We start from the raw sequence: 14,606 nt of genomic DNA on the forward strand, positions 1-14,606 counted from the left end.
AACCACAATCCGTCCTGGGTCGGCTGCGTGCAAGGCAAACGCCCTACTGCTGTGCTATTTCTCCTGGTTATTGTCCTTTTTGGTTGTTTGGTTTGGCTTTTTTGGTCATACCCAGCTGTGCTAGGGATGGGGGACTTCTCCCAGCTCTGTTCTGGGAGGGTGGGGAGAGTCAGTCACTCCTGGCAGTACTCAGATAATGCAGTGTCAAGGCTTGAACCCAGCTCTTCCATATGCAAAGGCTGCACATGGCCCCCTGAACTATCTCTCCAGCCCCTGGAATTTGTCTTCGCAGTCAGCGGAGGCCAGCAAGGAGGAAATGCTGAGCCCTGCCACCCAGTTGCACCACACGCAAAACAAATCCGAGCAAACTGCATCAATGACTGTTTCTCATCTCTCAAGAAGGTCCCTCTGAAAGGCCAGACCTGCCTCGTTATATTTAGGAAATGGTGAAAGTGTGAAGAAGAAAGCAGCTGTGAGCTGTCACGGAGTCTGGACAATGAAGGGCTGGGCCTGTACCTGGGCTCCCCAGTGGGGAGAGATTACGAGTGACAACTTCTCTGATGCAGGCAGGCAGGCAGATGGACCCAGAGTCTGAAGCTGGGTCCTGCACACCCAGGCCTTTCTCCTGGTCTGGCCCCACAATACTGTTCTCCAGGGTCTGCAGGGAAAGAAATGATAGTGTGGGTTGGGGGGAACTCAGTCACTACTCAAGATCTGGATGCCCAAGATTTAGGAAATCCCTGAAAAGGGGGAACTGGAAACTTCACCAGAGTTGCCAAGAGTCCAAAAATTGCTGTTTCCTGGGTGTCCCCTAGCCCCTGTCCATCAACCAGGGACAAGGACAGTGTGGGAGCAGAGAAGCAATTGAATCTTACAGCCCATTTGCAGACCCCAGAGGGATTAGCACGAAGTGGAGGCTCCCACCCAGCTCAGATACTGGAGTGAAGCTGCACCCTGCCAACAGGTCCCCCCAACCCTGAAATCTAAAATTGAGAATCCCCCTCTGCATACAGGCAGTGGAAAAAGAAGTGCCATAGAAGTACTCCCTACCCCTTCACTTCAGTCCTTCGGTGAGCTCAAGTTGAGGTCCCAGTGTACTACATCCCCATATCTCTCACCCTGCAGCCTCCAAAATTCACTCGCCCCTTCCCCACTCCTACTGGCTCCATCGCCTCCACCCTGAGCAAGTGGGAGCAGCCCCCAGACCCACCTGGATAACTGTTTCCAGGGCCAGCTGAACTTCCGACTTCCCCTCCAGTCCCAAACTCATTCGGGGAGACTCCAGGCACCCTCCAGGCCCTCCTCCAGGGCCCAGGGCACCAACTCAGCCTCCCACCCTGTAGGACTGCTGGACTAGGACTGGGGAGATTATGGTTTAAATCCGATGGTGCTTCAAAGTGACCAGGAGGTGGGAGGGGCTGAGTGAAAAAAGAAGAGGCGGGAGAAAGGGTGAAGAGGAAGGGGGAGGGGAAGGATGAAAAGGGGGAAGAGAGCAGAGGGGACAGAAGGGGAGGACACCCCCATTCTACACACATCCATTCTCCTCCCCTCCTGGCTGGGTCCTAGAGCCCTCCATACCACTGGGGAGATGAGTGTTTCTAAGTGTTTGTATGTAGTGCTGGATATCAGCATCCAGAGACAGCAAAGGACAGCATTTAAAAGACCTGAGCTGATCCGGGAGATTTGCTAATAATGTATTTCCAGGGGTAGGTAGGGTGCTTGCTTTGCACTGTTCAACGGGGTTCAATCCTGACATCCCCATGGTACTGAGTCTGCTAAGAATGATTCCTGGGGCTGAAGAGCTAGCACAGTGGCGTTTGCCTTGCAAGCAGCTGATCCAGGACCTAAGGTGGTTGGTTCGAATCCCATATGACACAACCCCCCCACCCCACCCCCACCCCCGTGCCTGCCAGGCAGATAGCCAGGAGTAACCCCTGAGCACCACCAGGTGTGGTCCAAAAACAAAACAAACACACACACACACACACACAAATGATTCCTAATTACAGAGCAAAGAGCATCTCTGGGTGTGACCCCAGCTCCCAAAAACATTTCCAGAGTATCAGGATGATGCTTCCCCACATGAGCTGGGAAGAAATAAGGCTGAGAATCTGAACCTCAGCCCTCCTCATTCCTACTGCCGCCTCCTAGGATATGTCTCTGCCTCACTGAGCACCAGGGATCACCCAGGGGTGGTCTGGGGCCTTACACAAATATCCTTGGACATAAAGAGCTATGACACAGGGCCACTGATGAAACCAAACACAGATTCTATAACCGCTCTATCCTCACCAAGCTCAGGGTCCCAGAGGCCCATCACTGTCTGGAGTAAAAAGGCTAAATGGGGGCCAGAGAGATAGCATGGACAGCAAGGCAGAAGGTCGGTGGTTCGAATCCCAGCATCCTATATGGTCCCCTGAGCCTGCCAGGAGTGACTTCTGATCATAAAGCGGGAAGTAACCCCTGAGCACTGCTGGATGTGACCCAAAAAACAAAACAAAACAAAACAAAAAAAAGGGCTAAATGGTACAGTGAGAGTCCAGCTAGCGTCCACAGTTCTAAATTTACATGAGATCTGACCCCTCACTGGCATTATGACCTTAGAATAAGTTACCTCTTTGTGCCTTCATTTCCCCATCTCTAAATTGGGGGTCCCAAATGGTCCCCCGAACTTGCCAGGAGCAACTTCTGAGGACAGAGCCAGGAATAACTAAACCCTGAGCACTGCCAGGTGTGGCCCAAAAACAAAAACATAAAATAAAATTGGATTTTTGTTATTTTGGGTTGGGGGGGGGGGTTGTCACACTTGATGGTGCTCTAGGGCTTACTCCTGGCTTGCACTCAGGAATCACTCCTGATGGATTCAGGGAATTTTAAGGGGTGCTGGAGATCAACCTGGTTTGGCTGCATGCAAGGTTAAAGATTTACCCGTTGTACCATCTCTCAGGCCAAGTTGGGATTAATTTTAGAGTCACAAGCGCAATAGTCTGAGAGGATTTATGAGTTGAAAGACGTCAGCAGTTCAGAAGCTCAGTGGTCAGCAGTGAGCAGGCGGAAAACAGAAACACAGGGCCCGGAGAGATAGCACAGCGGCATTTGCCTTGCAAGCAGCCGATCCAGGACCAAAGGTGGTTGGTTCAAATCCTGGTGTCCCATATGGTCCCCCGTGCCTGCCGGGAGCTATTTCTGAGCAGACAGTCAGGAGTAACCCCTGAGCACCGCCGGGTGTGGCCCAAAAACCAAAAAAAAAAAAAAAAAAAAACCAGAAACACAGTTCATGGTCCTTTGCATCATGGGCCTAGGCTCCTGTCACCTCCTTGCCCTGTTGTGTATCGAGTCCCATAGGAAGCATATTACAGATCTCATTAAGTCATCACCTCAGGGGCCGGAGAGATAGCATGGAGGTAAGGCATTTGACTTTCATGCAGGAGGTCATCGGTTCGAATCCCGGTGTCCCATGTGGTCCCCCGTGCCTGCCAGGAGCAATTTCTGAGCCTTGAGCCAGGAATAACCCCTGAGCACTGCCGGGTGTGACCCAAAAACCACAAAAAAAAAAAAAAAAAAAAGTCATCACCTCAAAAAAAAAAAAAAAAAGGCTTGTTTTGGGCCTGTGAGGTGGCACTAGAGGTAAGGTGTCTGCCTTGCAAGCCCTAGCCAAGGAAGGACCGTGGTTCAATCCCCCGGTGTCCCATATGGTCCCCCCAAGCCAGGGGCGATTTCTGAGCGCTTAGCCAGGAGTAACCCCTGAGCATCAAACGGGTATGGCAAAAAAAAAAAGTCATCACCTCAACCCATTTCCAGATGAGAATACAGAGACTCAAAGAAATCAGGGACTGAAGAGGGTTAGAGGCTAGCCTCAAAGCCCTCATTTGATACCCAGAATAGCACATAGTCCCCTGAGCACACAGTCAGGAGTAAGCTCTGAATACCACCAGGTATGGCTCAAGCCCTCCCCACCAATAAATAAATACATCCTTATATGCTTTATTTTGGGTTGTTTTTTTTTTTTTAGGGGGGGCATACCTGGTGCGCTCAGAATCGCCCCTGGCAGGCCTGGAGAGATAGCACAGCGGTGTTTGCCTTGCAAGCAGCCGATCCAGGACCTAAGGTGGTTGGTTCAAATCCCGAATCCCGGTGTCCCATATGGTGCCCCATGCCTGCCAGGAGCTATTTCTGAGCAGACGGCCAGGAATAACCCCTGAGCATCGCCGGGTGTGGCCCAAAAACCAAAAAAAGAAAGAAAGAAATCGCCCCTGGCTTGGGGGACCATATGGGATGCCTGGGATTGAATCAAGGTCCATCCTGGATTGGCCACATGCAAGGCAAACACCCTACCGCTGTGCTGTCACTCCGGCACCCCTTATATGTTTTGTTTTGGGTTTTTTTTGGTTGTTTTTTTTTTTTTTTGGTTTGGTTTGGTTTGGTTTTTGGGTCACACCCGGCAGCGCTCAGGGGTTACTCCTGGCTCTACGCTCAGAAATTGCCCCAGGCAGGCACAGGGGACCATATGGGATGCTTGGATTCAAACCACTGTCCTTCTGCATGCAAGACAAATGCCTTACCTCCATGCTATATCTCCAGACCCCCCTATATGTTTTTTTAAGGTGATACTTGACAGAGAGATAGAAGAAGCTCATTAGGCTTTTTTTGTTTTGTTTGTATTTTTGTTCTTGCTTTTTTGTTTGTTTGTTTTTTGGGTCATACCCAGCTGTGCTCAGGGGTTACTCCCGGCTCTACACTCAGAAATCACTCCTGGCAGACTCGAGGGACCATATGGGATGCTGGGATTCGAACCACCATCCTTCTGCATGCAAGGCAAATGCCTTACCTCCATGCTATCTCTCTGGCCCCTCATTAGGCTTTTCTGAGGGGGGTCAGAGGGCCTACTCTCTGCTCAGGGATTACTCCTAGCTTTATTTTCAGGATCAATTCTGGCAGGTTCAGAGAACCATATGAGATGTCAGGAATTGAAGCTGAGTTGACTGGGTGTAAGACAAGAGCCCTCCCCACTCTGGCCCCAAGACTCCTTTTGACCCTGTCTCCACACCTGCTGTTTTGGGCCACACCTGGCTGAGCGCAGAGCACTCAGGGCTCAGGAGACCAAAAACAATGCTAAGAGTCAAAGCAAGGTCAGCCACTTGAAAAACAAGCAGCTTCTCAGTGGTCCTATCTCACTGTTTCTGAACTTTACCTTCCTTGTCTGTAAGTGGGATAACAATAAGGCCAGCTTTATGATGAGAATTAGATAAAATGATTAATATTTAGTTATGTGCCTGAATCCAGTATGCCAAAAAGCTGTTAAGTGTTTTCCAAAAATCATTTACAATCCTCTAGAAGCCATTTCCCAGAAAGCCTTGCAGGTCGATCTTGCAACCAAGTTCTGGCCAGCAGAACTAAAATTAAAACAACATAGGGGCCGGAGAGATAGCATGGAGGTAGGGTGTTTGCCTTGCATGCAGAAGGACGGTGGTTTGAATCCCTGCATTCCATATGGTTCCCCTAGTCTGCCAGGAAAGATTTCTGAGTGTACGGCCAGGAAGGTGGCGCTAGAGATAAGGTGTCTGCCTTGCAAGCGCTAGCGTAGGACGGACCGCAGTTTGATCCCCCGGTGTCCCATATGGTCCCCCCAAGCCAGGGGCGATTTCTGAGCGCATAGTCAGGAGTAACCCCTGAGCGTCAAACGGGTGTGGCCCAAAAACCAAAAAAAAAAAAGGGACCGGGCGGTGGCACTAAAGGTAAGGTGCCTACCTTGCCTGTGCTAGCCTCGGACGGACCTCGGTTCGATCCCCCGGCATCCCATATGGTCCCCCAAGCCAGGAGAGACTTCTGAGTGCATAGCCAGGAGTAACCCCTGAGCGTCACCGGGTGTGGCCCAAAAAAACAAAAAAAAAAAATAACCCCTGAGTGCAACCGAGTGTGCCCCCCTCAAAAAAAGAAGATAACTGAGAACATAAAAACTATATTAAAAAATATTAAAAAAATTAAAAAAAGAAGAGGAGGATGGGGCTGGAGTGATAGCATCACAGTAGGGCATTTGCCTTGCACGCTACTGACCGGGAACCAACCCAGGTTCAATCTCCGGCATCCTACATGGTCTCCAGAGTCTGCCAGGAGCTATTTCTGAGTGTAGAGTCAGGAATAACCCCTGTGTTGCACGGTGGGGCCCACTTCTGGTGAGGCTCAGGCACACGAGATTCCAGGAACAGAACATACAAGGAAGTACCCTTCCCATTGTACTATATCTCCAGGGTCCCTAGATGCGGCCTGTCTCCTGAAGTTTTCCTCATCCAGGCTGCAGGCGAGGAGGCCACCATTCCACCCCATTTCCCACCTCAGCTGCCTGTCAGCTCAGGCCACAGGATTTACTTTTGAAGCCCCAGCTGTGAGCTCAGCTAAGGAAAATAGGAAATCTTGAAGAGGACAGAGATAGCCTCACCACCCCTTTCCCAGTGGTTCCACCAGGCAGATAGAGGCTGCAATGGGAGCTGGGGAAACTACCCCCCAAAATGCTGCAGTGATAGTACAGCAGGTGAGGAACTTGTCTTGCACCAGGGTTTAATTCTCCAGTCCCACATATGATCCCCAAGCACCAGTAGGTCCTGAGTATCTCCAGTGGGCCTCAAGAACCAATTTTTTTAAAAGATTTTTTTAAAAAAGCACCTTTCTTTTATGGGGGGAGGGGGTCGTTTGGGCCACACCCGGAGGCCCTCAGGGTTACTCCTGGCTCTGCACTCAGAAATCGCTCCTGGCAGGCACGGGAACCATGTGAGATGCCAGGATTCAAACTACCTTTCGACCTGGATCGGTTGCTTGCAAAGCAAACACGCTACCACTGTTCTATCTCTCTGGCCCCATAAAAAAAAATTAAAAAATAAGAAAAGCACTTTTTTTTGGAATTGCATCAGAACCCCCAAGGGAGGGGGGCTGTCATTCAAGATGTCAACCAGAAATGGCTCCAGGGATCTGTGCCAGGCAGGATTCCTGGTGCCAGGTATGATCCCTCTAAATCTAGCTATGAGTGCTCTCCTCCCATCCTTCATCCCTGCACCCCTGGATGTGGTGTTAGATGGGACCCCAAATCCAAAACAAGCAAACAACAACAACAAAAATGATCCCCAGAACCAGCACAAGGGGCCCCAATTTTTTTAAATCTTTGACCCCAAGCACAATTCAAAGGACCACTCTGGGCCTCAGTTTCCCCTCAGGTGCACAATTCAAAGGACCACTCTGGGCCTCAGTTTCCCCTCAGGGAGCCAGGAGCTCCAGGAGGATGAAAGGTGGTGGGTGGGTGGCCACATGGGCGGCCCCAAAAGGCGCGAGAAGTCTCCGGCTATTCGGGATGACTGCAGAGAGGAGCAAGGGGGACCCCCTCGGGGATTGGGGCTGATGCCCTGAGCCCCGCGAACCTGCAGGCCTCTGCTCCAGCCCGCCCCCTGGCGCTCACCCGTTTCCCGCCACCTGGGCCCGGTGGCCGGGACGCGCGCGCCCGCGTGGCCTCCCTCCCTCCTTCCTCCCCGCGCGCGTGCGCGTCGCGCGTGCCCGAGGCCTCGTCAGCGGGGGCGCGCGCAGGGGCCACCTCCCGGGCCTCCTACCTTGGCGCGTCGCCGCCGCCGCCGCCGCCGCCGCCGCCGCGCCCGGGGCCGCTGGGCTGGGCGTGGGGGCGGAGTCAGCGCTAGGCCCCGCCCCCGCGTTTCCCGCGTCGCCGTCGCCGGGGGCGGAGGGAGCGCGCGAGCCTAGCCTAGGCCGGGGCGGGGTCAAAGGGCAGGAGGGAGGCCTAGCTGGCAGGTCCCTCCCCAGGGCCGGCTTTATTGGCTCCACTCTGCACCCTCCAGCCGTGCCGCTTGCAGCTGCGAGTTGCCCTGCAGAATGCCACATTGGGGTCTGACCCCTCAGTCGCCTTCGTTGTATCTCTGGCTGCAGAGAACTGACGCATGGCTCAGTCCGTTGCAGGGTAGTGGGGAATACCTGCCCACCCCCGGGAGCCCATAGTAGCAGTTCTGGGGTTCCAACTACTTCATCTGGGTAGGAGAGAGAGATAAAGTCTGTTTTTCTGAGTGTCCCGCACACCCTGGCTGCAGTTCGTTTTTCTAGAAATAGCTGCTGCACCCTGGCTGCCAACTCTGGCTCGGGAGCTCACTCCCTCTTTCTTTCCTTCCTTCCTTCCTTCCTTCCTTCCTTCCTTCCTTCCTTCCTTCCTTCCTTCCTTCCTTCCTTCCTTCCTTCCTTCCTTCCTTCCTTCCTTCCTCCTTTCCTTCCCCTTCTTCCTTCTTTTTATTTTTTTGGGGGGGTTTTGGGTCACACCCAGAGCCACTCAGGGGTTACTCCTGGCTCATATGGTACCATATGGGACGCCGGGGATCGAACCTTGGTCAGTCCTGGGTCAGCCACATGCAAGGCAAATTACCTTCCACTGTGCTATCACACCAGGCCTGGGAACGCTTTTATTGCACCTTCTCCAAATGGGATGGAGAATGGAGCACAGAGAAAACCACGCTTTGGTTCCTTTCCATGGGATCTTTCCTTGCTTTTCTTTAATTTTTCTTTTAAGGGGTGTCATGCCCGCCTGCACTCAGAAATCACTCCTGGCAGGTTCGGGGCTCATATAGGATGCTGGAGATTAAACCCTGGTCAGCCACGTGCAAGGCCAACATCCTACCCACTGTTCCTACTCTGGCCTCAGAATCTTTTTTTTTTTTTTTTTTTTTTTGGTTTTTGGGCCACCACCGGTGACACTCAGGAGTACTCCTGGCTATGTGCTCAGAAATTGCTCCTGGCAAGTTAGGGGGATCATATGAATCATATGGGATGCCAGAAATAGAACCTGGGTTTGTCCCAGGTGGGCAGCATGCAAGGCCAACACCCTACAGTATGCAATCTCTCCTGCCCCTTATTATTGTTTTTGAGTCACATTAGCAGTGTTCAGAGCTTGTTTCCTGCCTAGTGCTCAGAGGTCATTCCAAGCAGTGTTTAAAGGACCATGTGATGCCAGGGATCAAGCCAGGGCCTTTGCCATGCAATGCATGCTTTCAGCCATTGAGCTACCTTTTTTGTTTGTTTGTTTGTTTGTTTGTTTGTTTGTTTTTGGACCACACCCGGTGACACTCAGGGGTTACTCCTGGCTAGGCGCTCAGAAGTTGCTCCTGGCTTGGGGAACCATATGGGACGCTGGGGGATCAAACCGCGGTCCATCCTAGGCTAGCGCTGGCAAGGCAGACATCTTACCTCTAGCGCCACCGTGCCGGCTCCTGAGCTACCTTACATGACTGAGGGTTTTTCCCTCTTTGGGGACCACACTCAGCAGTGATTAGGGCTTACTTCTGGCTCTGAGCTCAGGGGTCACTCAGCAGAGCTTTGAGGACCATATGTGGTCCCAGGAATTGAACCCAGGTTGACCACATGTAAGTCATGCACTTTGCCCACTCTACTCTATCGAGGCCCCTCATGAGCTTTTATTTTTGCTTGTTCATTTGGGATCCACAACCCACAGTGCTCAGGGGTTACTCCTGGCTTTTTCATTAGAACTCACTCCTGACGGGCTCAGGGGACCATATAAGACACTGGGGATCAATCCCAGGTCCATCCTGGGTCAGCCACAGCAAACGACCTACCACTGTGCTACGCTCAGGCCCCTGGTCTCAGAAGCTTATCTTTCAAGGAAACCATGCTCAGGTTGCATCCACTCAGACCACTCACAGGGCCTCAACCTCCCTCTCTGTTCCTGAACATTAGAACAAGTGATTATTTTTCCCAATTAAAAAAAATCCAAAAGTATTGGATCAAATTATTCTTTTCCAAGGAGAGAAGCAGGTCTGAAGCAGCCTGGTTTGGGGGTTTGTATTTAGAGAACAGTAAACAACCATCACGCAGCTGACTAATGGGTTGTTTCCTCGTGGCATTCCTGGAGCTTCCCCTGTGCCAGGCAGATGCTCTGCCTGAGTGGGAATTTCAAGACAGAAGAGCTGGACATTTTTATTTCAGGGTCACATCTGGTGGTGCTCAGGGCTTACTCCTGGTTCTGTGCTCAGAAGTCACTCTAGGTGGGGCTTGAGGGACCATATGGAGTACTAGGAATCAAACCTGGGTCAGATCAAACTCTGCCTGCTGTACTATCTCTCCAGCCACTGGAGATGGGAATTTAACATTGGAGAAACTACTCTAGCGATTGTACCCTTTGGACTTGGACACCAGAAAAAAGGGAAACAGGGTGAGCAGGGAAGTCAAGGATTGGAACAGGGCTGAGAGCTATTGATCAAGGGGGATTTGGGATGATCCTTGGATTTGGGAAGTGGGGGAGGGGGGAGAGGTGGAGAAGACAGGGGGAGGCAGACTGATGAATAAGCACCGCTAAACCCCAACCCATGCCCCAGCATGTCCTAGATCTGTGCCACCTGTTTGTAGACCCCACATCATGGGATCCTTCCCAGGCTCTAGCAGATTCACAGTCCACTTTGGAGCCTGTCAATCCTTGTGGCTCCCTTCTTCGGGCTCCTCATAGCACCAAGCTTGAGGTTCCGGCCTCAACCCTGCCCTTCTCTGCAGTATACCTACATAGAGCCTTCATCTCCAGGTCGCTCTGCCTTATAGCAGCCCCCACTGGCAGTGAATTACCTCGTACTGGCTGCTTCCTACCTACTATACTTCCTCATTCTGCACAAGGTCCTTCTGAACCTTTACTAAAGCAGGCTGTAGGCCCAGAAACAGATTCTAGGAGGATTTCATTTCACAAAAGACAGGGGTTCAGAGACGGGCAGTTTACCTACCCAAGGACACGCAGTAGAAAGCTCAGGGGCCTCTATTAACATCATGTTCTTGACCCTGCTGTGTTGCTCATTTTCGAATTTGGGAGGTAAAGTAAACACAGCTGCCTCCGGAGGACAGTCATAAGGAATCTCATCCACAGCCCTCCCCTTGAAAACTTAACTTTCCTGCTGTGCTGACTCAGTGGCTTTGCTCAGCTCAGCCTTCTGTAGTTTTTGGATTCTCCAGTCTCCCTGCCTATAACCAGGTGGTACCCAGCCATCGACCCAGGACTAGCCAGCCACCTGAAGGGAGTTGTGCCAGTGCTCACCTGCTCACCAAGGAGGATCCTAAATCTGCAACTCCGGGAGCTGGGAAAGAAGTGGAGTTACCTCCAGGTTGCTATGACCAAGAAAATCCCTGCCAAATCTGTGTGCTGAGCTGGACTGGACTCTGCCCATCAGTAAAACCACATTAACCAGGAGGTTTAGGAGGTAGTTAAATGGATTCACTTATTTTTATTTGTTTGTTTTTCTAAGGCCACATTTGACAGTATTCAGGAATGACCTAATAGTGCTCAGTGGACCATAGGACCATATTTGATGCTGATGACTCAAACCAGGATGAGTAATCATGTGCAAATCAAGAAAGTGCTTTACCTCCTCCTGTACCACTTTTTTTGGCTGTTTCACTGTATATCTTTAGGCTAACTTGCAAAGTTTTTTTGCTTTTTGTTTTTGTTTTGGGGCCACATCCAGTGGTATTCAGGGTTTACTTCTGACTGCCCAAAATAAAATGATACATTTTTGAAATAATGAAATTTATTAAATAGTAAACTAAATTTTACATAATGAAAAAATTAGATATACATCCTGATATATTGAATTTCTCAATAGAAATATGATATAAAACAAACAATACAGGGCCAGAGAGATAGCATGGAGGTAGGGCATTTGTCTTGCATGCAGAAGGACGGTGGTTCAAATCCCAGCATCCCATATGGTCCCCCGAGTCTGCCAGGAGCGATTTCTGAGTGTAGAGCCAGGAGTAACCCCTGAGCGCTGCCGGGTGTGACCCAAAAAACAAACAAACAAAAATAACCAATACAGGGGCTGGAGAGATAGCACAGAGTTAGGGTATTTGCCTTGCAAGCAGCGGACCCAGTATCAACAGTGATTCGAATCCCAGTATCCCATATCCCCATGCCTGCCAGGAGTGATTTCTGAGCACAGAGCCAGGAGTAACCTCTGGCAACTGCCAGGTGTGGCCCAAGAACCAAAACTAAAACCAAAAAAAAAAAAAAAAACCCAATACAATAACTCTACATAAAATAAAATATATTGAAGCCGGCAAGGTGGCGCTAGAGGTAAGGTGTCTGCCTTGCAAGCACTAGCCAAGGAAAGATCGCAACCACGGTTCGATCCCCTGGCGTCCCATATGGTCCCCCCCAAGCTAGGGGCAATTTCTGAGCGTTTAGCCAGGAGTAACCCCTGAGCATCAAATGGGTGTGGCCCCCAAAAAAAAACACACACAAAAAAACAAAAAATAAAATATAACATTTATATTTATTATATAATATATAAATATTATATTATGATACACATTTATTATAATACAAAATAAAATTATAAAATTTAATAAGTCTAGGGTTCAATATAGCAGTGTCAGGGAACCATATCTGGTGCCAGAGATAGAACTTGGATTAACTATATTTCAGGCAAGCTCCCTATAATAACACTCTGGCCGCTATCTTGCCTGACAGATTTTTTGTGGTACTTTGGATCAAACCCTGGACTTCACACATACAAGGAAAATGTTCACTGCTGAGTTACATCCCTGGTCCTCTAATGCCCAGTTTTATTTATTTATTTATTTATTTATTTATTTATTTATTTATTTATTTTTATAAAATAAAAGTGACTCCTGACTTAGTGCTTGGTGGTGGGACACTGATCTTCAGCACCTCCTGCAAGCAAAATATGCACTCTTGGGGCTGAAGCAAAATTATAGCAGACAGAGAATGCATGCAGCCTTGCATGCAGCCAACCTGAATCCAATCTTTGACATCCCATATGTTACTCTGAAGACTACCAGGCATGATCCCTGAGCACAGAGCCACAAGTATTTCCAAGGCCCAAAAATAAACAAACAAAAAAATTGCACAGTAGTTTGTTGAGCTTGCTAATCTTTGAGCTTTTGAGATAAGAATCAGGATTTAGAGGCTATAGAGATAGCACAGCCATAGGGCATTTGCCTTGCACGTAATGGATCCAGGACTGGTGGTAGTTCAATTCTGAGCATCCCATAAGGTCCTCCGAGCCTGCCAGGAGTAACCCGAGCACACTTGATGTGACCCAAAAACAAACAAAAAAAGAATCAGGATTTATGGGCTGGAGTGATAGCACAGGAGTAGGGCATTTGCCTTGCACTTGCACACAGCAGACACAGGAGGGACCCAAGTTCGATTCCCAGCAATCCATACGGTCTCCTGAGCCTGCCAGGAGCAATTTTTGATTGAAGAGCCAGTAGTATCCCCTGAGGGCCACCGGGTATGGCCCCCAAACCAATCAATCAATAAAGTTAAAAATAAAAAAGGGGCCAGGCGGTGGCGCTAGAGGTAAGATGTCTGCCATTTCCAGCGCTAGCCTAGGACGGACCTCGGTTCGATCCCCTGGTGTCCCATATGGTCCCCGGTCCCCCAAGCCAGGAGCGACTTCTGAGCGCATAGCCAGGAGTAACCCCTGAGCGTCACCGGGTGTGGCCCAAAAACCAAAACCAAAACAAAACAAAACAAAAATAAAAAAAAAAAGAAATCAGGATTTCCCTGTGATAGTAGAGAAGGGGACGTGGGGGTCAGAGAAGGGGACGTGGGGGTCAGATTCTTCATGCCTCTCTAAAATGTAGAGGTCATTTGTCCTCAATAAAGCCCACAATTAAGGATATAATTGACCCCACAGCTATCGAGAATGAGCTGCTTTCCATCTACATTATACTTGGTAAAGAGCTTTTTCTTGGCAATATAGATTTTCTGGCTGCCAGAGAACTTGAACTTAGCCCCACATAGAGTCTCAGTTACATACTCTTTGTTCTATGGTTTGGCACAGATGGAAAAGTTCATTTGACCAGTATGGACCCTGGCCATTATGCCCTGGTTTACTTACCTGTTTGGAATCTAAGGTCAGAGAAACATAAAGGAAGATACGAGTATCCATCCCAAAGGACTGTCTCTAAGGAAGGTCTCTTAGGGCAGCCTATACCAGCAACAAGCTGTGAACACTACTACCAAAGAGGCTGCTGTCTGCAGCAATGTCTACCTTTCATAGCAAAAATTTAGAAAGATCTATGGGGCCAGAGAGATAGCATGAAGGTAAGGCGTTTGCCTTTCGTTTTTGTTTTTTTTTTTTTTTTTTTTTTTTTTTTGGTTTTTGGGCCACACCCGGTGACGCTCAGGGGTTACTCCTGGCTATGCGCTCAGAAGTCGTTCCTGGCTTGGGGGACCATATGGGACGCCGGGGGATCGAACCGCGGTCCGTCCTAGGCTAGCGCAGGTAAGGCAGGCACCTTACCTTTAGCGCCACCGCCCGGGCCCGCGTTTGCCTTTCATGCAGAAGTTCATTGGTTCAAATCCCGGCATCCCATATGGTCCCCCAAGTCTGCCAGGAGCCATTTCTGAGCGTGGAGCCAGGAGTAACCCCTGAGCACTGCCGGGTGTGACCCAAAAACCAAAAAAAAAAAAAATTTTAGAAAGATCTAAATGTCCATCAATGGGGTACTGATAGGAACTGGAAACAGAACTCAGTGGTAGAGCACTAGCCTTGCATGTTTGAGGCCCTCCTGAGTTTGATTCCTGTAACTGTATGCATGGTCAC

The 14,606-nt window shown here is 49.9% G+C and overlaps 1 protein-coding gene and 1 pseudogene across 1 annotated transcript in view; both read right to left on the reverse strand.

The window, feature by feature from the left end:
• The window catches only part of CROCC (ciliary rootlet coiled-coil, rootletin), a 52,466-nt gene extending 51,053 nt beyond the window's left edge, over positions 1–1,413 (reverse strand). Inside the window, exons 1-2 of the mRNA XM_049772147.1 lie at positions 1,211–1,413; positions 517–658 (exon numbers count right to left, since the gene is read on the reverse strand). Of these exons, the coding sequence (XP_049628104.1) occupies positions 517–658; positions 1,211–1,270 (202 nt within the window). The 5' untranslated portion in view covers positions 1,271–1,413. The remainder of the gene's footprint in view (positions 1–516; positions 659–1,210) is intronic.
• A 12,543-nt stretch (positions 1,414–13,956) lies between these two features.
• Positions 13,957–14,085, reverse strand: LOC126007700 (uncharacterized; annotated as a pseudogene).
• Between the last annotated feature and the right edge of the window lie 521 nt (positions 14,086–14,606).

Source organism: Suncus etruscus, chromosome 4 (assembly GCF_024139225.1).
Source record: "Suncus etruscus isolate mSunEtr1 chromosome 4, mSunEtr1.pri.cur, whole genome shotgun sequence".
Taxonomy (NCBI): Eukaryota; Metazoa; Chordata; class Mammalia; order Eulipotyphla; family Soricidae; genus Suncus; species Suncus etruscus.